General features: G+C 51.0%; 1 protein-coding gene and 1 pseudogene across 1 annotated transcript; both read right to left on the bottom strand.

The window, feature by feature from the left end:
* Nucleotides 1–1,714: 1,714 nt before the first annotated feature.
* LOC125534521 lies at nt 1,715–2,380 on the bottom strand (annotated as a pseudogene).
* Nucleotides 2,381–13,567: 11,187 nt separating this feature from the next.
* On the bottom strand, nt 13,568–14,251 carry LOC125534679. The gene has a single exon (XM_048697837.1). It carries the CDS (start codon nt 14,249–14,251, stop codon nt 13,568–13,570), a length of 684 nt encoding a protein of 227 aa, XP_048553794.1.
* Nucleotides 14,252–24,120: the final 9,869 nt, after the last annotated feature.

The following is a 24,120-nucleotide window of genomic DNA, read 5'->3' as shown; positions in this document are numbered from 1 at the left end:
GGCTGGTGACGAGGAAGACGAGGACAACGAGGAGTGGGGTGACGAGGAAGACGAGGCGGAGTTCTATCTCGGTGAGTCGGCCTTGATGGCGAAGCAGACCGCTATCCTGGAGTCCATCCAAGATGAGGCGTATGTGGAGTCCAACCGGCGCTTCCTCCGGGAAGAGCAGGCGAAGACCGATGTGCTCTTCCACGAGCTGGATGTGGAGCAGGAGGCGGAGGCCAACGACGTCGATGTCAGAATGGAGATAGTGGACATCTCCGACGACGGGGAGCAGTGTAGTTTTGTTGGTAGATGTTTGCTTTTTATGCTTTTCATGTTTTGTGTGTCTATAAAGGTTGAACAATGTCAAGCAATCGTCGTTGTCAGAACGGAGACAGTTTCGTTTCCATGTCAAACACCATGTCAAACGCTGTACTAACCAGTACAATGTGAATTGTACTGCAAAGTTGACACATTTATTTTGGACGGTGTATGTTTTATTACAAATTGCAGTTTTAAGTACCATATTTGGGTCGGAAGGCATATGTTTTATTACAATGTATTGTTTTATTATAGATTACAGGTTCAAGTGCAAAATAAACATCTCAACTAGGGCACATATTTGACTCTAGAAATTTCAGTGTGGTTAGATTTGAATATGGTTTCAACATGGTTAGATTCTAGAGAGGCACTCAACAACATGCACAAAAAAGCCACAGGTGTGCTTCTGAGAAGCACCGTCTTGCATGGTTTTACCGCAAGATGGGATTCGACATTTATCCAGGACATTCCGGGTTTTATAAGTGTAGAAAGAATTGTTTTTCACATATATGTTGTGTGGCAGAGGCACGACAATTACTTTTGTGAGAGGCATGAATGTGCCGATGGAACGGGCACGGTCACGTATGAAATAGGTGCAAGGTGGTCCCTAATGTCTCCTTAATGTACCATCTATACACTTTACTGTTACAAGCACGATCGTCGTTCTTGTTGAGGCACGGAGGTGAAGGATGGAGCCTTTGCGTCTGCGATAGTCACGTCCTATATTAAGAAGGAAGCAAATCTTCACAGACCCGATACGTCGGAAGCTGGCTGTAAGGCATGCTCCTGCCTCTGCGTTTTCGATGACGTCACGTTTAGTGCTAGTGGGGTGGACGTAATGCTCGGTTTGCTTATGTTTTTGTTGTCAGCAACTTTCTTAACATGTTACGCCCGAGAGAGGCACGGTGTTACCCGACGTAGAGGCATGCATGTAACTAATTGAAGGCACGGAGACATGATTTCAAGGGAGGTACAGACGTGAAAATGATCGTTATGCAAGGACGTGAAGGTGTGCCTCTGCTTTAAAGAAGCTTTCACTAACACATTTTCATTGTGGGGGGCATGGACTATGAGCTCCATGTGTTTTCGAAGGCATTAGGCCTCATTAATGAACATATCAGAGAGAAGGTGAATCTTTTGGTTGACATCTAGAATGTTGCGTAAAATGACGTGAAGCCAAGTTATGCATGGTCCCCTTGGTATCAGAGGCACATAGGCACATAAGTGCCTATTGTGGTGCACTGGAAATAAACTTGTGCAAAAGACATGTAAATTGCAAGAAAACTACAAGGTTGACTACGACACAAGCAAACCTAAATTTATAACAAGCAAAAGGCAGTCTTGAGGGAAATCAAATCCAATGAGAAATCTAGAATGTTCTAGATAATTTTGTTTGCCGGGACCATCTACTTCAATAGTAGTAGTCGCCACAAGACCTAGCGTGCTTCCTGATCTGCTCCTTGTCGGGTTTTACCCGGCGAAGCCCTTCCTGGATGATGCTGAGGCGGCTCCATATCTCGTACGCAGCGTAAGCGTCCTTTGCCGCGTACTCGATGTGCCTCATGGACAGGGGCATGCACACCCAGCGGCTGTGTTATGCGTTGGTGAGCTCTACGTCATGCACAAGGATGCCTGAGACGTCCCCAAGGGAGTCCAGAGGCTTGGTAGCTGTAGGCACCCTCCATTCCTTCTGGATGTCGATGAAGTGGGCGATCTCCAGTCCGACGCGGCCGAGCATCTCTATGTCGCCGTCGATGGAGAAGCCAACAAACGTGTACCTGGGGTCCGCGAGGAAGTTGTCAAACTTGGTGTAGTTCTTGTCGGCCGCGCTCAGTTGGAAGAGCAGCACCGGATGATCCTTGCCGATGGAGAGCTGGACGAGGGCGGGTTTCTGATCTTCGCCATGGTCGTTGGTGTACTTCACATCAACTCCGACGATCTTGTGGCGCTCGAACTGGAGGTGTCGCTCGAACTGCTCAATGGTGGTCGCCGCCTTGTACAAGTCGTTGGTGTGGATCACGTGCAACTTTGTGTTGCGGTGCGCCTACACCTCCATGAATTCCCTGGTGAATCCCATCGCCTGGAGCAGTTGGTCCTCCTGTAATCTGATTTTTCGTGGGGAACAATGAGTGGGAGCTCAATGGCGATTTCTGTTCTTTGTGTGTGAGAAGGCCGCGGCGGGAGTCTAAATTTAAGGGCGGGTGAGGGAGTCCTGGATTAGGGGGTGTCCGGATAGCCGGACTATACCTTCGGCTGGACTCCTGGACTATGAAGATACAAGATTGAAGACTTCGTCCCGTGTCCGGAAGGGACTTTCCTTGGCGTGGAAGGCAAGCTTCGTGATACGGATATGTAGATCTCCTACCATTGTAACCGACTTTGTGTAACCCTAGCCCTCTCCGGTGTCTATATAAACCGGAGGGTTTTAGTCCATAGGACGAACAACAATCATACCATAGGCTAGCTTCTAGGGTTTAGCCTCTCTGATCTCGTGGTAGATCTACTCTTGTACTACCCATATCATCAATATTAATCAAGCAGGATGTAGGGTTTTACCTCCATCAAGAGGGCCCGAACCTGGGCAAAACATCGTGTCCCCTGCCTCCTATTACCATCCGCCTAGACGCACAGTTCGGGACCCCCTACCCGAGATCCGCCGGTTTAGACACCGACATTGGTGCTTTCATTGAGAGTTCCTCTGTGTCGTCACTTTTAGGCCCGATGGCCCCTCCGATCATCAACGACGATGCGATCCAGGATGAGACTTTTCTCCCCGGACAGATCTTCGTATTTGGCAGCTTTGCACTGCGGGCCAATTCACTTGGCCATCTGGAGCAGATCAAAAGCTACGCCCCTGGCCGTCAGGTCAGATTTGGAAGTTTGAACTACACAGCGGACCTCCGCGGAGACTTGATCTTCGACGGATTCGAGCCGCAGCCGAGCGCGCCGCACTGTCACGATGGGCATGATCTAGCTCTGCCGCCGAATAGTGCCCTGGAGGCCGCACCCGCATCAGCTCTGACTCTTAATTCGGAGCCAACTGCGCCAATCGAGGATGGGCGGTTGGACACCGCCTCGGGGGCTGCAATCTCTACGGTGATCGAGCCGAACACCAGCCCTATTCTCTGCGAAGCCCGTGACTCCAAGGAGCCGGACTCCTCTCCAGACTCCGAGCCCTCCGCGCCCCCTACCGATCGAACCCGATTGGGCGCCGATCATGGAGTTCACCGCTGCGGACATCTTTCAGCACTCGCCCTTCGGCGATATTCTGAATTCACTAAAGTCTCTCTCTTTATCAGGAGAGCCCTGGCCGGACTATGGTTAACAAGGTTGGGATGCGGATGATGAAGAAATTCAAAGCCCACCCACCACCCACTTCGTAGCCACTATCGATAATTTAAACGACGTGCTCGACTTCGACTCCGAAGACATCAACGGTATGGACGACGATGTAGGAGATGAACATGAACCAACGCCTATAAGGCATTGGACATCCACCTCATCTCATGATGTATACATGGTGGACACACCCAAAGGAAGCGACGACAAGGAACACAGGGATGCAATGAGGGATCGTTCACTCGAAAAGCAATCAAAGCGGCGACGTAAGTGCCGCTCCAAGCCCCGCCTCGACAGAGACAGCAGCTATACAAACCCAGCCATAGAGCAGGACGAGCCGGCGGACGACGAACATGCCTTCGAGCAACCGTCCGAACAGGGCAACTTGGATAAACAAACCGAACACCCCGTCCCTGGCGAAAACAACAGTCCGGACGACCTTACGCCGGATAGGCTCATGGAGCAGAAGAACCTCTACGAAGGGCTCGTCGCTACTACGCGTAGCCTGAAAAAGCAGAAGCGGAAGCTCAAAACTGCGGAAGATGCACTCAGAATCAGATGGAGCAAAGTACGCAACACCGTAGACAAATATGGCGGCAGTCGCCGCACAAAAAGCTATCCAAAGCGAAAGCTACTGCCTGAATTTGACGAGGAGGCCTTAGAGCCCCCACAGTAAAAAAATAGGAAAGCCACCCGGTCGTGTAGACGACCGCATGGCCAGCATGGAGCGGCAAGCGGCGACGCACACAAGCTGGCACGCGATCCACCAAAGGATCCGCATCAAAAATATGGCCCAACCAGATCTATCTACGGGCCAAGAAAGCAAGCTCTAGTAAGCAATGCAACACAACAAATATCCGAACATCACGGCACACCAAAATATAGGGGTGCCGCACACCCCCTATGTTTCACCGACGAGGTGCTGGACCATGAATTTCCAGCGGGATTCAAGCCCGTAAACATAGAGGCGTACGATGGAACAACAGACCCTGGGGTCTGGATCGAGGATTATATCCTCCACATACACATGGCCAGAGGAGATGACCTCCACGCCATAAAATACTTACCCCTCAAGCTTAAAGGGCCAGCCCGGCATTGGCTCAAAAGCCTTCCCGAAAACACCATTGGAAGTTGGGAAGAGCTCGAGGATGCTTTCAGGGCAAATTTTCAAGGGACCTATGTCCGCCCTCCGGATGCAGACGATCTCAGTCACATAACTCAACAGCCTGGAGAGTCAACCCGGAAATTCTGGAACAAATTTCTTACTAAAAAGAATTAGATAGTCGACTGTCCGGATGCCGAAGCCCTAGCAGCTTTTAAGCATAACGTTCGAGACGAATGGCTCGCCAGCCACCTCGGCCAAGAAAAGCCAAGAACAATGGCCGCATTAACAAGCCTCATGACCCGCTTTTGCGTAGGAGAGGACAACTGGTTGGCAAGATGTAGCACCAGTGACCCAAGTACATCCGAAGTTAGGGATGGAAACGGAAAACCCCGACGCAACAAGGACCAGCACCGTAATAAGAGAAACATCCCAAAGAGCACGGCGGTCAACGCTGGATTCAAAAGCTCGTGGCAGAATCAGAGAAATTCGCCCCTCAAGGATAACAGGGACGAGCTATCCAACTTAAACAAAATCTTGGACAAGATATGTCAAATACACAGCCTGCGAACCATACCCACAGAGATTGTTGGGTTTTCAAGCAACCCGGCAAACTCAACGCCGAACACAAGGGGCTCGACACACCAAGCGAGGAGGACGACGAACCCCACAAGCAGAGCACCAGGAAACAAAAGGATTTCCCACAAGAAGTCAAAATAGTAACTTACTTCACGTGACGAACAGAATGGCGCCAACAGAGATGCGCGCCATATGACCTATCCCAAAGGAGTCTCTCCCATGGTTGTTAAAACCGATCACCTTCGACCATCAGGATTACTCTAGAAGTATCTGGAACGCAGGCTGGACTACCTTGGTATTAGATCCAATAATCGGCGAACTCCACTTTACAATCCGCAACATGGGGATAGAACCAACAAAAATTCTCCATAGAAAAACCTCCTTTCAAGGGGTAACGCCAGGCCCGGATGCCCGTTGCATGGGTTCCCTCCAGCTAGAAGTTATGTTCGGCTCCCCCGATAACTTCCGTCGTGAACAGCTAACTTTCCACAGCGCCCCATTCTCAAGTAGCTATCAAGCACTGCTGGGACGTGAAGCTTTACCCGCCTTAACGCAATACCGCATTATGCATGTCTCACGCTTAAGATGCCTGGTCCACGAGGCATCATCTCATTAAAGGGAAAACATTGAGTGTTCCCCCCGCGTGGAAGACAGTGCGGCTGCCTTGACAGTCCCACAATAAAGCGGCTTTACCAGCCAAAGAACCTAAACAGGTCGTCAAGACCACAGACACGGCTAGACGAGTCCGGCATAAACATACAATTGATAAAGGCTTAATAGCCGTATACCCCTGTACCAGGGGCTCCGCGCATATAAAACAAGAGACAATAAAGCTCAATTTTACCCATTTCGATTTATACTTCATTTATTTAGTATAACTCATGTTCGACATGATCTTTCCTAAACTAAGTTCCTCTCTTTTACAGATGAACACCATGCTACGCCCGTCCAGGATACGGCACAACGGAGACACAGACGCAGACATGCAGCAGGGACCCGTTCCAAGGATTCTTTTCAGATTAAGACCCTGCATAAACCTTTTTTACTGTCTCTTGTTGATACACATCCCCTGGTTTCTTGGTATAACCAAGGAGGAGGCAGGTGTTTTGGCATGTGGCCACGTCAGATTTTTGCGCATACCTGGACACGATGGGCTTATTACTAAGGGCATTATCCCGCCCGCCCTCATAAAGACCGAATACCTTAGGGAGTGTTCGGCGTTGCGAGATTGTCCTTATATGCATCAGCTCCGAATCATGTCTTTGGTCAAATGTTGGGTTTGCCCGGCTCCTGTGTTTTGCTACCTTACATTCCGCTCTATCGGCTAAGGCGGCACCAGGAGAACTACTGCGATTGTGCCCCGGTTCGGCCAGGCGAGCACCTCAGTAGAGAAAGCCGAAAACTGTCTGTCATGATATAGCATGAGACTGGTCAACCACTCGATGACTTACTGGAATCTTTAGGATTCCTCCGCATTAACGAAGGGCCGCTTCCCGGCCAGGCACATACGCGCCCTGAGTTCGGGCGAGCGCAGGCACCACCAGGGGCTATATAAATAGCCTCATTGTCAAACTCCTATGGCTAAGTGAAAGTGATAAAGCATCATAGTCCGATTGCCTAGTTCGCTGTGCTATCACCTCCTTTGTAGGACCAAGACGTTGGATCAAGTATGAAAATGCGCCTTCTGCGAACACCCCCGCATTATGTGCATGGGGGCTGAAGCCGACGACTGCCATCTTTCAGATTATATATACATATATGTTAAACGGCCGCACAGGAGGTATTATAATACTTGCAGGCACAAGTATAAAAAGCTTCTACAATTTATCAAAATATTGTTTTACAATAATATATGCTATTCGAATATAGTATCCTTCGAGCACTGTGTCTCTATTAAACGAGCGCCTTGCAGAACTTCCTGAAAATAGTGCTCGACAGGTACTCGGCTTCCATCCGAGTCGGGGGATGCAAAAGCGGTGGCCACCATTTCCGCCCAGTATGTCTTCACACGGGCAAGAGCCATCCGCGCACCCTCTATGCACGCTGACCTCTTCATCGCATCGATACACGACGCCGCACCAAGGAACTGCTGCACTAAGTTGAAATAACTTTTTGGCTCTGGCCTCTCTGGCCACAGATGACTCATGACATACTTCATGGCGAGTCCGAACAACCTATTTAGCTCGACCCATTCGGCCAAACGACCGGCTAATGACAGTGGACCCTCCGGATTGTGGAACTGCGACCAAAAGAGCTTTTCCACTTCATGATCTTCTTGATCTTGGAAGTGTTCGGCCGCATCTGCGGAACTCGCTGCCAAATCCAGATAGGGGTCCGCTGTACTCCACATCTAGTCTAACGGAGCATGTTTAGGATCACAGAACTTCCTCCGCAGCATAAAGGGTTTTCCAGCCGCGATCTCTCCGGCCTGACGCAACTCCTCCTTCATAGCTCTCATTGCAGAGCGAGCATCCTTGGCATCGGAAACGGCCTTCTCCAAGTCCGTCTGTTCCGCCCGATCTTCTTTTTCAAGAAGCTTGCAACGGTCAGCAGCGTTCTTCAGCTTCATGGACATCTCGGCCATTTCCTTCTTGCTTTGGCAGTGAGCAGCCTGTTCATCTTTCAGCTCTTCAATTGCCTTTCTGGCAGCCGCATCACTTTTCCTGGCTTGCTCCTTTACTCGGGCAAGTTCCACCCGAAGATTCTCCATGGCAGCAGCACCATCTGCATCAAGCGCACACATTGTAAGATACTGGCATAAAGCTCCTATTACCAGGTGCCGCCGGAGGAATTACATACCTTGGGCCTCGTCAAGCCGCTTGTTGACAAGCGCAATATCGGCACCTGCCACGTTAAGTTGCCGCTTTAGCTCGGCAAATTCATCAGTCCGGCTTGACACCGGACACTTCGCCACCTACGTATGAAGGCGGCATATTAGACCTGAGATTATGATCCTCTACGCGCCGTCAATTTTGACAACGCACAGAGTCTCAGGGGCTACTATCTACACAGGGCGCATCTTATTTATGCGCAACTGTCCAAAAAGGGTACATTATTTTGCATACCTCAAAACCTGTCAGCAAACTCCTGACGGCCTCGTGCAATCCGCTCTCCGCGGATGAAATCCTCTCAATCACCATACCCATCAATACACGGTGCTCCTCTAAGATAGATGCTCGCCCTAGCAGATCCTTCAGCCCCTCCGACCGCGCACCAGACGGCGCCGGACTCGTCCGATGGCCCCTTTCGAAGGCCGGACGTGGAGGGCTTTGGGGGGCCATATGACTACCTTCCAGCCCTGCCGGATTCGGAGAAACCCTCCGCGACGATACCTCAGGGTCGCCTGCCTCGCAAGGCGGTACGGCAGGGGGAGGCGTTCCGCTCTCCATCATCTCCGGAAGAAGATCCCCCGAAGGCTCTGCTGAGAAGGGCTAAGGTCCGAGCTACAAGGTAAATTTTCGATTATTTTTCTCAGATATAAAGCAAGGATTCCTCTCATTTCTTAAAAAGAAAACTCCTCTCTACTTACGGCTCGGTGGAGGGCTGATCCCCTTGAGGGCATAATTCGGCCGAAGTATCCCCCAGCACAGGACCCTCTGGTGAAGATTTCTTCCCCCGCTTTGAGGCCATGGTCTCCGGGTCTTCAGAGGCGGTCCTCTTCTTTCCCTGAGGAGAGGAATTTTCGATTCCCCCCTTCCGGACAACCTCCTTCGAGGAGGCTGTAGCTTCTCCCCTCCCTCTCTTTCCTTTGAAGGCACAACCTCCAACATCCTGACTAGCACGGGACCCGGTGTGGTCTCGGGGAGGGGGGCCGGACACCTGATTAGCTTTGCTTTCGCTACCCACTCCTGTTTAAAGGACAGCTCTTTTAGGGGCAATTTTATGATAAATATACGGATAGCGAGTCCGGGCACAAGGCTACTTACTTGAGTATCCAGACGATTGCAGCTCAGACCTACGTCCTCCGTAGAATCCGGACACACTACTTGTGGTCCGAAGAACAATTTGTACATCTCCACGGGCGTCATGCCAAGAAAATGTTGGAGAACTCATGGTCCCTCCGGGTTGAACTCCCACAGGCGGAGGGGGCGACATTTGCAGGGCAGAACTCGGCGAATTAACATAACCTGCATCACCATGACCAGACTGATGTCTCTTTCTAGGAGATCTCGGGTGCGGCCCTGCAACAGGGGCACGTCCTTTGCCGGCCCCCAGTCTAGCCCCTTATTGACCCATGACGCCAGTCGTGGCGGGGGACCCGAGCGGAAAGCAGGCAGCGCCACCCACTTGGCACTCCTGGGAGCTGTGATATAAAACCACTCTCGTTGCCATAAGCTAGACTCCCCTTGAAAGAGCCCTCGGGCCATGGAGCACCAGTATTCTTGCTTATAAAAGCACCTCCTCACTCCACGTGCCATCCCTCGATCATCTTCGGCTCTACTTTGAAGGTCTTGAGCCATAGTCCGAAGTGAGGAGTAATATGGAGGAAGGCCTCACACACGACGATGAATGAGGAAATATGGAGGATGGACTCCGGAGCTAAGTCATGAAATTCCAGCCCATAATAAAACATGAGCCCCCTCACGAAGGGATTCGTCGGGAAGCCTAGCCCCCGAAGGAAGTGAGACATGAACACCACACTCTCACCAGGCTTGGGAGTGGGAATGACCTGCCCTTGAGCAGGCAGCCTATGCGAGATTTCGCCGATCAAGAACCTGGCCTCTCTCAACTTTAGCACGTCCTCCTCCGTGACGGATGAGGGCATCCATCGGCCTTGAAGGTCGAAACCGGACATTGTCAAAGGTCCAAAGTGCCTGAAATTTGGAGCCTTGGGTGTTGGAACTCGAGGCGAAGGGCGAACTCGTTTGAGATTGAGAGAAAGAAGTAAGGCCTTGGTCTCTTTATAAGAGGTTGAATACCAAGGGCCCTCCTCGTGACCGTTTGGGACTCGCCTTTGATCGAGAAAACATACCAACGGGAACGGTTGGGTTACCCATGCCCATATTGATGAGAATCCCAGAATAAGGGGACACGATCTCTGCTTTGACAAGACGTGCCAAGGAAACCGCCTTGCTAAACGCGCTGAGGTGGGACAGTAAAACGATTCGAATAAAGACTTGGCCGTGGTGTGATGTCGCGCTACGGAATACGTCAGCAGAATAGATTTGTGTAAATATTATTCTCTCTATGGCAATATGTGGAAACTTATTTTGCAGAGACGGATACTACCTTTGTGTTCAAAATCTTCTACGAAGTACTTGGAGGAGGAACCCGCCTTGCAATGCCGTAGAAAATTTGTGCGCCGGACTCGTCATCATTGAAGCCTGGTTCAGGGGATACTGAGGGAGTCCTGGATTAGGGGGTGTCCGGATAGCCGGACTATACCTTTGGCCAGACTCCTGGACTATGATGATACAAGATTGAAGACTTCGTCCCGTGTCCGGAAGGGACTTTCCTTGGCATGGAAGGCAAGCTTGGCGATACGGATATGTAGCTCTCCTACCATTGTAACCGACTCTGTGTCACCCTAGCCCTCTCCGGTGTCTATATAAACCGGAGGGTTTTAGTCCATAGGACGAACAACAATCATACCATAGGCTAGCTTCTAGGGTTTAGCCTCTCTGATCTCGTGGTAGATCTACTCTTGTACTACCCATATCATCAATATTAATCAAGCAGGACGTAGGGTTTTACCTCCATCAAGAGGGCCCAAACCTGGGTAAAACATCGTGTCCCCTGCCTCCTGTTACCATCCGCCTAGACGCACAGTTCGGGACCCCCTACCCGAGATCCGCCGGTTTTGACACCGACAGCGGGGAAGTGGAAAAGGGCTGCACGATCTCACTGTCGACTCGGTTGTGCACATCGTGGGTTCTGGATCATGGTTTTTCTTTATAAGAAATAAAAATAAAATCAGCAGTTGTATTTTTAACAATCGTCGTATCTCCAACAAGTCGTGGAGATGATCGTTGTCTTTCGTAGTTTGCTGTCAAATGTTAACTTTTACAATCTCATGAGGAATGTAGTTATATTTTTAACAACCATCGTATCTCGTGAGGCATGCTAGGGCAGTATGTAGAGGCACAAGTCTCTAACCAAGAGAAGCATGCTTCAAATGGCAGCTTTAACTCTCAGACACACGGGCGTGGTACATTTATTGGGAGTGGCAATTGTTTTCAGTGATACATTCGCTGGTAGGAGCGGTGCTGTGTTTCTTCAAAGGCACTGTTGTGTGTCCGTGTTGCAACTGACTCTACGAGATGGTCAGAAAGAACGAGAAGCAACGAGAGGCGTCGTCATGCAGCTGCAAGAAGCACTCATATAGCTAGAGGCGAAACAAGAGGCACAGATACGATGCTACGTGATGCACGGAGTTTAAGCTACGTGATTGCACGGACGTCTATTTGTGCTATGGTGCTACATGAGGCACGAGCACAAACAAATATCCGTGCACTCAACTACATGCGCAAAAAGCCACAGACGTGTTTCTGAGAAGCAGCGGCCTCCATGGTTTTACCGCAAGGTGGGATTCGACATTTATCTAGGGCATTCCGAGTTTTACAAGTGTAGGAATAATCGTTTTTCACTTATATGTTCTGTGGCAGAGGCACGGCTATTACTTGTGTGACGAAGGAATGTACGTCGAATGTACGTGACGCGGGGATTGACAATAGGCGTCCGTTACTGTTTTCTCGGAAATGTTTTTGAATTAACTGTGAGAGGCATGAATGTGCCGACGGAATAGGCACGGTCATGTCTGAAATAGTTGCAAGGTCGTCCCTAAGGTGTCCTATACGCTTTACAGTTACAAGCACGGTCGTCGTTCTTGCCGAGGCACAGAGGTGAATGATGGAGCCTATGCCTTTGCGATAGTCACCTCCAATATTAAGAAGGAAGTAAATCTTCATAGACCCGATACGCCGGAAGCTGTCCGTAAGGCACGCTCCTACCTCTGCATTTTCGGTGACATCACATTTAGTGCCAGCGGGGTCGACGTAATGCCTGGTTTTCTGATGTTTTTGTTTTCAGCAACTTTCTTAACACGCGGTACGGTTTTACCCGACGAACTGGAGGCACGGACGTTATTCTAAGGGAGGTAGGGACGCGAAGGATCGTGATGGTGAAGGTGTGCCTATGTTTTCAAGAAGCTTTCATTGACACGTTTTCATTGCGGGGCCATGGCCTATGAGTTTCTTGTGTCTTCGAAGGCACTCGGCCTCATTAATGGACGTGAAGTCAATTTACGCACGGTCTCCATAGGAGTGGAGGCACCGAAGTGCCTTCGTGGGTGTTTTAAGTAGCTAGTTGGTGTTATTGACGGACAACCGTGCCTCTGTAGTGTTCTTATCTGAGGGTCACGGGCGTAAGCAATGTTTTCCAAGGAGAATAAACACCTAACTACCTCTGTATTCAAAATGTTTTTCCTAAGTGTTCCATACGAACGATTTTTAATATTTGTGTGTGCACTGGTTTGTTAGAACATTGTGCACTGCTTTTAGGAGCATTCTGTAATTGTTGTCCCTGCATTTCAATGCTGCATCCACAAAGGTACTAGTGCATTGCATGCTCGTCATTTTTGTGGATTGCTATGTGTACCTGCTCTGTGCGTTACGCTCATCGTATAGTATCTGTACTGTGTTTATATTTTTCATTTCACGCCAATATATTCTAATAATAGAAAACTGCAACATTGTACTAGAAATAAACTTGTTCAGAAGATATGTAAACTGGAAGCAAAACTACAAGGTTATCTGTACTGTGTTTATATTTTTCAGTTCACGCCAATATATTCTAATAATAGAAAACTGCAACATTGCACTGGAAATAAACTTGTTCAGAAGATATGTAAACTAGAAGCAAACTACAAGGTTATCTGTACTATGTTTATATTTTTTAGTTCACGCCAATATATTCTAATAATAGAAAACTGCAACATTGCACTGGGAATAAACTTGTTCAGAAGATATGTAAACTGGAGGCAAACTACAAGGTTATTTGTACTATGTTTATATTTTTCAGTTCACGCCAATATATTCTAATAATAGAAAACTGCAACATTGCAGTGGAAATAAATTTGTTCAGAAGATATGTAAACTGTAAGCAAACTACAAGGTTAACTGCGACACAAGCAAATCTAAATTTAGAGCAAGCAAACGACAGTCTTGAGAGAAAGCAAATCTAACGGGAAATCTAGAATGGCATGAGCAATCTTCTAGTTACTTTTCTTGGCCGGGACCACCTGCTTCAGTAGTCGTAGTCGCCCCAGCACCTTGCGCGCTTCCTGGTCTGCTCCTTCTCGAGTTTTGCCCGGCGGAGGCCTTCCTGGATGATGGTGAGACGGCTCCATATCTCGTACGTAGCGTAAGCATCTTTTGCTGCATACTCGATGTGCCTCATGGACAGGGGCATGCGCGCCCAGCGCTGGTGCTCTGCGTTGGTGAGCTTCTTCTTCATGTAGTTGTAGTAGTCGTGGACAATGATGCCTGAGACATCCCCAAGGGAGTCCAGACGCTTGGTAGCTGTAGGCACCCTCCATTCCTTCTGGATGTCGACGAAGTGGGCGATCTCTAGTCGGACACGCCCGAGCATCTCTATGTCGCCATCGATGGAGAAGCCAGCAAACGTGTATCTGGGGTCGGCGAGGAAGTTGTCGAACCTGGTGCAGTTCTTGTCAGCGGCGCTCAGTTGGAAGAGCAACACCGGATGATCCTTGCCGACGGAGAGCTGGACGAGGGCTGGTTTCTGATCTTCGCCAACGTCGTTGGTGTACTCCACATCAACTCTGACGATCTTGTGGCCCTCGAATTCGAGGTGTCGCTCGAACTGCTCGATGGTGGTCGCCGCCTTGTGCAAGTCGTTGGTGTGGATCACGTGCAACTTGGTGTTGCCGTGGGCCTGTACCTCCATGAATTCCTTGATGAATCCCATGGCCTGGAGCAGTTGGTCCTCCTACAACCTGGTTTTTCGTGGGGAACAATGAGTGGGAGCGCAATGGCGATTTTTTTGTTTGTGTGTAAGAAGGCCGCGGCGGAAGTCTAAATTTAAGGGCGGTGAGGGAGTCCTAGATTAGGGGGTGTCCGAATAGCCGGACTATACCTTCGGTCGGACTCCTGGACCATGAAGATACAAGATTGAAGACTTCGTTCCGTGTCCGGAAGGGACTTTCCTTGGCGTGGAAGGCAAGCTTGGCGATATGGATATGTAGATCTCCTACCATTGTAACCGACTCTGTGTAACCCTAGCCCTCTCCGGTGTCTATATAAACCGGAGAGGTTTAGTCCGTAAGACGAACATACAATCATACCATAGGCTAGCTTCTAGGGTTTAGCCTCTCTGATCTCGTGGTAGATCTACTCTTGTACTACCCATATCATGAATATTAATCAAGCAGGACGTAGGGTTTTACCTCCATCAAGAGGGCCCAAACCTGGGTAAAACATCGTGTCCCCTGCCTCCTGTTACCATACGCCTAGACGCACAGTTCGGGACCCCCTACCCGAGATCCGCTGGTTTTGACACCGACATTGGTGCTTTCATTGAGAGTTCCTCTGTGTCGTCACTTTTAGGCCCGATGGCTCCTCTGATCATCAACGATGATGCGATCCAGGGTGAGACTTTTCTCCCCGGACAGATCTTCGTATTTGGTGGCTTTGCACTACGGGCCAATTCGCTTGGCCATCTGGAGCAGATCGAAAGCTACGCCCCTGGCCGTCAGGTCAGATTTGGAAGTTTAAACTACACAGCGGACCTCCGCGGAGACTTGATCTTCGACGGATTCGAGCCGCAGTCGGGTGCGCCGCACTGTCACGATGCACATGATCTAGCTCTGCCACCGAACAGTGCCCTGGAGGCCGCACCCGCATCAGCTCCGACCCTTAATTCGGAGCCAACTTCGCCAATCGAGGATGGGTGGTTGGACACCGCCTCGAGGGCTGCAATCTCTATGGCGATCGAGCCGAACACCAGCCCTATTCTCTGCGAAGCCCGTGACTCCAAGGAGCCGGACTCCTCTCCAGACTCCGAGCCCTTCGCGCCCCTACCGATCGAACCCGATTGGGCGCCGATCATGGAGTTCACCGCCGCGGACATCTTTCAGCACTCGCCCTTCGGTGATATTCTGAATTCACTAAAGTCTCTCTCTTTATCAGGAGAGCCCTGGCCGGACTGTGGTCAGCAAGGTTGGGATGCGGATGATGAAGAAATTCAAAGCCCACCCACCACCCACTTCGTAGCCACTGTCGATGATTTAACCGACGTGCTCGACTTCGACTCCGAAGACATCGACGGTATGGACGCCGATGCAGGAGACGATCAAGAACCAGCGCCTATAGGGCACTGGAAAGCCACCTCGTTGTATGATATATACATGGTGGACACCCCAAAAGAAGGCAATGGCGATGGAACAGCGGAGGATGGCCCCTCCAAGAAGTAGCCTAAGCGCCGGCGTCAGCGGCGCCGTTCTAAATCCCGCCAAAGCAAAAACGGTGATCCCGGCACGGGAGATAATAACACCCCGGACTGTGCCGAAGACAACCACCTCCAGCAAGATTCAGCACAGGAGGATGGAGAAGCCAACCCTGATGAGAGAGCGGCAGACAGGGAGGTCGAGGACGATAACTATATGCCTCCCTCCGAAGACGAGGCAAGCCTCGACGACGATGAATTTGTTGTGCCGGAGGATTCCGTCAAACAAGAGAGTTTTAAACGCAGGCTTATGGCCACGGCGAGCAACCTCAAGAAAAAACAGCAACAGCTTAGAGCTGATCAAGATTTGCTAGCCGACAGATGGACTAAAGTCCTTGCGGACGAAGAGTATGAACTCAAACGCCCCTCCAAGAGCTACCCAAAGCGCAGGTTGCTACCCCGATTAGAGGAGGAAGCACCTAAACCTACATCACCAGCGCATGATGCGGCTGACCGGCCCCCCCGTGGCCGCAACAGAGAGGCCTCTTGGCCCTCCACTCAAGCCGCACCCCGGTGCCGCTCAAAAGATACCAAGGCACGGGAAAATGCGCCAGACCTACGAGATATATTGGAGGACAAGGCAAGGCAAACAAGATCGATCTACGGATCGCGTGGGCGCCCCACGGCACGAGACAGTAATCGTCACTCCGGATACAGTAAATCCGGTCGGGCCGAACACAGTAGACAAAGCTCGTTTGAGCTGCGTCGTGATATAGCCCAATACAGAGGCGCCGCACACCCACTATGCTTCACAGATGAAGTAATGGATCATTAAATCCCCGAGGGTTTCAAACCCGTGAACATCGAATCATACGATGGCACAACAGATCCTGCGGTATGGATCGAGGACTATCTCCATCATATCCACATGGCCCGCGGTGATGACCTACATGCCATCAAATACCTCCCACTCAAGCTTAAAGGACCAGCTCGGCATTGGCTTAACAGCTTGCCAGCAGAATCAATTGGTTGTTGGGAGGACCTGGAAACCGCATTCCTCGACAATTTCCTGGGCACTTATGTGCGACCACCAGACGCCGATGACCTTAGCCACATAATTCAGCAGCTAGAGGAATCGGCCAGACAATTCTGGACACGGTTCCTAACCAAGAAAAATGAAATCGTCGACTGTCCGGACGCAGAGGCCCTAGCAGCCTTCAAGCATAACATCCGCAACGAGTGGCTTGCGCGGCACCTAGGATAGGAAAAGCCGAAATCTATGGCAGCCCTCACGACACTTATGACCCGCTTTTGCGCGGGAGAAGACAGCTGGCTAGCTTGCAGCAATAACATGACCAAGAGCCCTGGTAATTTGGATACCAAGGACAGTAGTGGTAGGTCACGTCGCAACAAGCAAAAGCGCCGCATTAACGGCGACAACCCTGAGGATACGGCAGTTAATGCCGGATTCAGAGGCTCTAAACCCGGTCAGCGGAAAAAGCCATTCAAAAGAAATACCCCGGGCCCGTCCAGTTTGGACCGAATACTCGACCGCTCATGCCAGATACATGGCACCCCCGAAAAACCAGCCAATCACACCAACAGGGATTGTTGGGTGTTCAAGCAGGCAGGCAAGTTAAATGCCGAAAGCGGAGACAAGGGGCTGCATAGCGATGACGAGGAGGAGCCCTGGCCGCCGAACAACCGTGGACAGAAAGGTTTTCCCCCACAAGTGCGGACGGTGAACATGATATACACAACCCACGTCCCTAAGAGGGAGCGGAAGCGTGCGCTAAGGGACGTATACGCGATGGAGCCAGTCGCCCCAAAGTTCAACCCATGGTCTTCCTGCCCGATCACTTTTGATCGAAGGGACCACCCCACTAGCATCCGTCATGGCGAATTCGCCGCATTGGTTCTAGACCCAATTATTGACGGATTTCACCTCACTAGAGTCCTTATGGACAGCGACAGCAGCCTGAACCTGCTTTACCAGGATACAGTGCGGAAAATGGGTATCAATCCCTCGAGGATTAAACCCACTAAAACGACCTTTAAAGGCATCATAGCAGGTGTAGAGGCCAACTGCACAGGCTCAGTTACACTTGAAGTGGTCTTCGGATCTCCGGATAATTTCCGAAGCGAGGAGTTAATCTTCGACATAGTCCCGTTCCGCAGTGGCTATCACGGACTGCTCGGGCGAACCACATTCGCCAAGTTCAATGCAGTGCCGCACTACACATACCTCAAGCTCAAGATGCCAGGCCCTCGAGGCGTCATCACGGTCAATGGAAACACCGAACGCTCTCTCCAAACGGAGGAGCATACGGCGGCTATCACAGCGGAAATACAAAGCAGCTTCTCAAGGCAATTCTCTAGTCCGGCCATTAAACGTCTGGACACCATCAAGCGCGCCCAGAGTAACCTACAACAAGACCACCTGGCACGTTCCGAGCAAGCGTAGCAATGCGGCCCCAACCCCAGCCCACGCGAACTTGCGAAACCAGTGTTGCGCGTACATAACTACACTCTGGAAATTCCACAGGCACAGGGGTAGGGGCACCATCACGGCACGCTCGAAACGCGGCTTAAACCGCACTAGGGGCTGCCGATTTCTTAATTTTCTCTTATTTTTCAGGACTCCATTCTTCGGAAGGCTTGTCTGGCAGTACAATTGCCGCACAAACGATACAACCAGGGAAGCAGAAAGCTACGCCGCACTATGGAACTCTAAGGTGGTCTCTATAACGAGCAGTATACCTGTTTCACATAACATTCCGCAGCTTGCCCCTGGAAAGGACATGTTAAATAGTCCCATCTTTTGCTTATTGCAGTATTTGTATCGTTCTGCTTTCATCGCAGCTTTTTTAAATAAACAATGCATAGCTTCCGTCTATTATTGCATTACTCTTTTTTACGAATATATGTTCATTAATGACATGTTGCACCCGTACACTTTGGTACGGCCAATATGCCAGGGGCTTAAGTACCCCACAATATGGTGTGAGAAGTCCGAACACTTTCACAAGTGCGGCACCCCGAACTTATAACATTATATGCATCGGCTCCGAATCATGTCTTGGGTCAATAGTTGGGTTTGCCCGGCTCCTATGTTTTGGTACCTTACGTTCCGTTATATCGGCTAAGGTAGCACTAGGAGAACTACTGCGATTGTGCCCCAGTTGAGCTGGGCTAAGCACCTCAGTAGAGAAAGCTAAAACTGACTGTCATGATGAGGCGAGAGCTGGTCGCTGTTCGAGAGGTTTTCGAGTCCCTAAAGACTTATGCCGCTTAGAGCGAGGAGTCGACTTTGTCCGGCCTAGGCGTGGATAGCGCCCCAAACTCGGTCTTCCGAACACTAGGGGCTTCGCCGAAATTTAAAACTATAGAATTCTATGGCGAAGTGAGAGTGTTCAAGCATTATAGTCTGATTGCCTTGTTCGTTGTGTTGAGCGCCTCCCTCGAAGGACCTAAGAATGGGAAAAAGAGTGCTCATGTTTATCCCGAACACCCCAGCACTCGTGGCATGGGGGCAGAAGCCGACGACTCGCCATCTCTCAAATTTGATAAACGGCCACACAGAAGGTAATATTTTAAATTCAAAAGCGTTGCTTAGCGCATATGAACAAGTTTTCAGCGTACAGGATCACAAATGCGAGTTTACTCAAATATTACATCTTTGGAGCATTCATCCGCTATAAGGCGGGCACCCTTCAGGACGCCCTCATAATACGCTTCCGGGACGCGATGGTCCTTGCCCGGCGGCGGCCCGTCCTTCACCAGCTTCTCCGCATCCATCTTGCCCCAGTGCACTTTAGCACGGGCAAGCGCCCTACGAGCACCTTCGATGCAGACGGAGCGCTTGATTACTTCAAGCCGTGGACAGGCATCCACCAGCTGCCTCACCAGCCCGAAGTAGCTCCCAGGCAGAGCCTCTCCAGGCCAAAGCCGAACTATGAGGCCCTTTATGGCCTGTTCAGCCACCTTGTGGAGCTCGACCATTTTCTTCAGCTGGTCGCTCAAAGGCACCAGGTGTCCGGCCTCAGCATACTGAGACCAGAACACCCTCTCCATCGAGCTCCCCTCCTTGGCTCGGTAGTAGGCGGTGGCATCAGACGCACTACGGGGCAAATCTGCGAATGCTCCTGGAGAGCTCCGGACTCAGGTAAGTAACAAGTAATTCACTTTCACGTGCTTTCTTTGCATAATGAATGCCTTACCCGCCGCTATCTTCTTCATATCTCCAATTTCTTGGAGGGCTTTCTGGGCTTCGGCCTTGGCAGACTTCGCGCTTTCGAGGGCTGCTGCAAGCTTGGACGCTTGCGTCTTCGAGTCAAGCTCCAAACTCTCTTGTTTTTTCACGAGAGCCTGGAGCTCTTTCTGCACCTCCTCCACCCGTGCCTCCTGCTTCCCTCTCTCTGTGCGCTCCGCGGCCGCTCTATTTTCGGCCTCGGACAGCGCTTTCTTAAGGGTTGCCACCTCGGTCGTGGCCCCTATAATAGCATGTTGATCCTGTCATTTTTTGCAACCACATCTTCTCTATATACATGCGCAAGGTATTACTTACCTTCCTTCTCCTCGAGTTGCCTCTTGGCATGGCCGAGCTCGTTCTCGGATTGCGCGAGGTTTTGCTTCAGCGTATCCACCTCCGCAGTCAGTGCGGCGGAGGCCAGTAGCGAAGCCTGCATACGCATATTGACTTGATTATGTTAGACTCCTGCGAATGTTATTAGATCCTCTATTCGGCTTTTCTTTCCGAACGCCGAATAGAGCATTAGGGGCTACTGTCTATGCGGTAATATTTTTACGTATTCTTTACTTACCTCAAAGCCTATTAGAAGGCTGGCACAGGCTTCAGTCAGTCCGCTCTTAGCGGACTGAACCTTCTGGATCACCGCACTCATAATAGTGCGGTGCTCCTCGTCGATGGAGGCGCCGTTAAGCACCTCCAACAAATTGTCTGGTGCCTCCGGTTGGACGGAGGTCGCCGGCTCGGTAGGCTTGCTCCTCTTGGAAGGAGGCTGCCTACCGGATTCCGGAACCGTTGAAGGTTCCGGCGTGGTGTCCAGCACAAGGACGGACTTGGAGCCCTTGGGGGTTCTATCCCCTTTACGCCTGGAGTCCGGGAGGTCGCCTTGCGGTGCCTCCAGGACCACCTCCTCTTGGCTTGGAACCTGTTGGGACGCCACCGCGGCGTCATCCGTAGGATGGGGGGAGGTAGCCGTCGGAAGCGAATTCACATCCGACGAATCCAGTGAACCCCTCGACGACACGTCAAGCCGGTCTTTGGGTGGACTGCATAAACATGTTCGACGTAAGGAAAAGCTGTGCAATTGGGGAATACTATGAATCACTCTGGTATCCAGATACTTACGATCTCGCCAGGGGCTTGGCCCTGTGCAGCCACTCCTCTTCGCCATCGTCGGTGTTGGCGGAGTAGTCCGGAGGAGGGGTCTTCCCCTTCTTGGACCCTTCGGCCTCCCCAGTTGGGGCAGCCTTCCTTTTCTTCCCTCCCCCCGCTGGAGGGGGAGAGGTCTCTTCTTCCTCCTCATCTTCATGGGAGGAGTGCGCCTTGGAGTAGTCGGATGATGAATCCGACACCTCCTGGCGCCTGGCACTCTTTCGAGTCCCCGTGGCGTTCTTCCTGGCCTTCTTCTCCGGCACCACATAGGGTGCCGGAACCAGCAGCTTCGCCAAGCGAGCGTCCGCTGGGCCTTCGGGCAAAGGAGCCGGACACTTGATCTGTCCGGACATCTCCTGCCAATCCTGTTAAAGGTAAGGGAGCTTAGATCCTGCATGGAGTCAAACTATGAAAAACTAATACCCTGTAAAAGGTAAAAACAGCTTATCGCACGAGCGTGACGCTGTGTGCTGAATCCGCGATCCTCGGTAGCGGATGCGGGGGCCTCGGCGCCCTTGAAAAGCACCTTCCAAGCATCTTCGTACGTCGCGTCGAAGATCCTACTCAGAGTTTGGTGCCGCGCCGGGTCGAACTCCCACAGGTTGAAAGCCCGTTGTTGACACGGGAGGATCCGGCGGATGAGCATAACCTGGACTACGTTGACAAGTTTGAGCTTCTTGTCCACCAGGGTTTGGACGCATGTTTGGAGTCTGGTCAGCTCTCCTTTTTTACCCCACGACAGGCCCGTCTCTTTCCAGGAGGCGAGCCGCGTAGGGGGTCCGGATCGGAACTCGGGGGCTGTGACCCGTTCAGGGTCGCGCGGCTCGGTGATGTAAAACCACCCCGATTGCCACCCCTTTAGGGACTCCACGAAGGAGCCCTCGAGCCATAGGACGTTGGGCATCTTGCCCACCATGGCGCCTCCGCACTCCACCTGGGTGCCGCGCACCACCTTCGGCTTGACATTGAAAGTCTTGAGCCATAGGCCGAAATGGGGGCGGATGCAGAAGAAAGCCTCGCACACGACGATAAACGCCGAGATGTTGAGGACAAAGTTCGGGGCCAGATCATGGAAATCCAGGCCATAGTAGAACATGAGCTCCCGGACAAATGGGTGGAGAGGGAAGCCCAGTCCGTGGAGGAAATGGGGGAAGAACACCACCCTCTCATGGGGCCTAGGGGTGGGGATGAGCTGCCCCTCTTCGGGAAGCCGGTGTGCAATGTCGTTAGACAAGTATCCGACCTTCCTTAGTTTTTTGATGTGTCCCTCCGTAACGGAGGAGACCATCCACTTGCCTCCCGCTCCGGACATGGCTGGAGAAGGTTGAGGTGGGGTGTGCGGACTTGGGCGCTGGAGCTCGGGTGTGCGGAAATGGATAGGCAAAGGAGGAAGAAGGCATGGATGAAAAGGTGGATCCTTATCCCCTTATATGGGTGGACGCGACTATGCGTCCCCACCAGCCTGGTAAAACTCGCTTATCTCCCAAGCTCCGTAATCAATGGCGCGGTTGGGTTACCCACACCCGTATTGATGAGAATCTTGGAATAAGGGGACATGATCTCTGTTTTGACAAGACGTGCCAAGGAAACTGCCTCGCTAAACGCACTGAGGTGGGACAGTAAAACGATTCGAATAAAGACTTGGCCGTGGTGTGTTGTCACGCTACGGAATACGTCAGTAGATTAGATTTGTGTAAATATTATTCTCTCTATGGCAATATGTGGAAACTTATTTTGCAGAGCCGGACACTACCTTCGTGTTCAAAATCTTCTATGAAGTACTTGGAGGAGGAACCCGCCTTGCAATGCCAAAGACAATCTGCGCGCCGGGCTCGTCGTCATTGAAGCCTGGTTCAGGGGCTATTGAGGGAGTCCTGGATTAGGGGGTGTCCGGATAGCCGGACTATACCTTCGGCCAGACTCCTGGACCATGAAGATACAAGATTAAAGACTTCGTCCCATGTTCGGAAGGTACTTTCCTTGGCGTGGAAGGCAAGCTTGGCGATACGGATATGTAGATTTCCTACCATTGTAACCGACTCTGTGTAACCCTAGCCCTCTCCGATGTCTATATAAACCGGAGAGGTTTAGTCCGTAGGACGAACATACAATCATACCATAGGCTAGCTTCTAGGGTTCAGCCTCTATGATCTCGTGGTAGATCTACTCTTGTACTACCCATATCATCAATATTAATCAAGCAGGACGTAGGGTTTTACCTCCATCAAGAGGGCCCGAACCTGGGTAAAACATCGTGTCCCCTGCCTCCTGTTACCATCCGCCTAGACGCACAGTTCGGGACCCCCTACCCGAGATCCGCCGGTTTTGACACCGACAGCGGGGAAGCGGCAAAGGAGTGCACGATCTGACTGTCGATGCGGTTGTGCACATCATGGGTTCTGGGTCATGGTTTCATCTCCCTGGTGGTGCGGTTGTGCACATCCTGAGTTTTTGATCATGGTTTTTCTTTATAAAAAATAAAAATAAAACCTGCAGTTATATTTTTAGCAACCGTCGTATCTCCAGCAAGTCGGGGAGATGCCCGTTGTCTTGCGTTGTTTGCTATCAAATGTTAGCATTTACAATTTATCTCGTGAGGAATCCAGGGGCAGTATGTAGAGGCATAAGTCTCTGACCAAGAGAAGCATGCTTGAAGTGGCTGGTTTAACTCTCAGACACACGGGCATGGTACATTCTTTGGGAGTCGCAATTGTTTTCAGTGATACATTCGCTGGTAGGAGCAGTGCTGTGTTTTTTCAGAGGTACTGTTGCAGCTGACGCTACGAGATGGAAAGAAAGAACGAGAAGCAACGACAGGCGTGGATATGCAGCTGCAAGAAGCACTTATACAACAAGAGGTGCAAGTAGAGGCATAGATACGATGCTACGTCAGGCACGGAAATGAAGTTACGTGGTTCACGGACGTCAATTCGTGCTATGCTACGACGTGAGGCACGGGCAGAACAAATAGCCGTGCACTCAACTCCATGCG

The sequence above is a fragment of the Triticum urartu genome, chromosome 2 (genome assembly GCF_003073215.2).
Source record: "Triticum urartu cultivar G1812 chromosome 2, Tu2.1, whole genome shotgun sequence".
Classification (NCBI taxonomy): domain Eukaryota; kingdom Viridiplantae; phylum Streptophyta; class Magnoliopsida; order Poales; family Poaceae; genus Triticum; species Triticum urartu.
Note: the sequence above shows the minus strand (reverse complement) of the source record. Positions and strands in the feature narration are given on the sequence as shown.

What these genes read in the sequence shown, in the direction of transcription:
- LOC125534679 (XM_048697837.1), bottom strand. Translation starts at nt 14,251, where the DNA reads ATGGGATTCATCAAGGAATTCATGGAGGTACAGGCCCACGGCAACACC.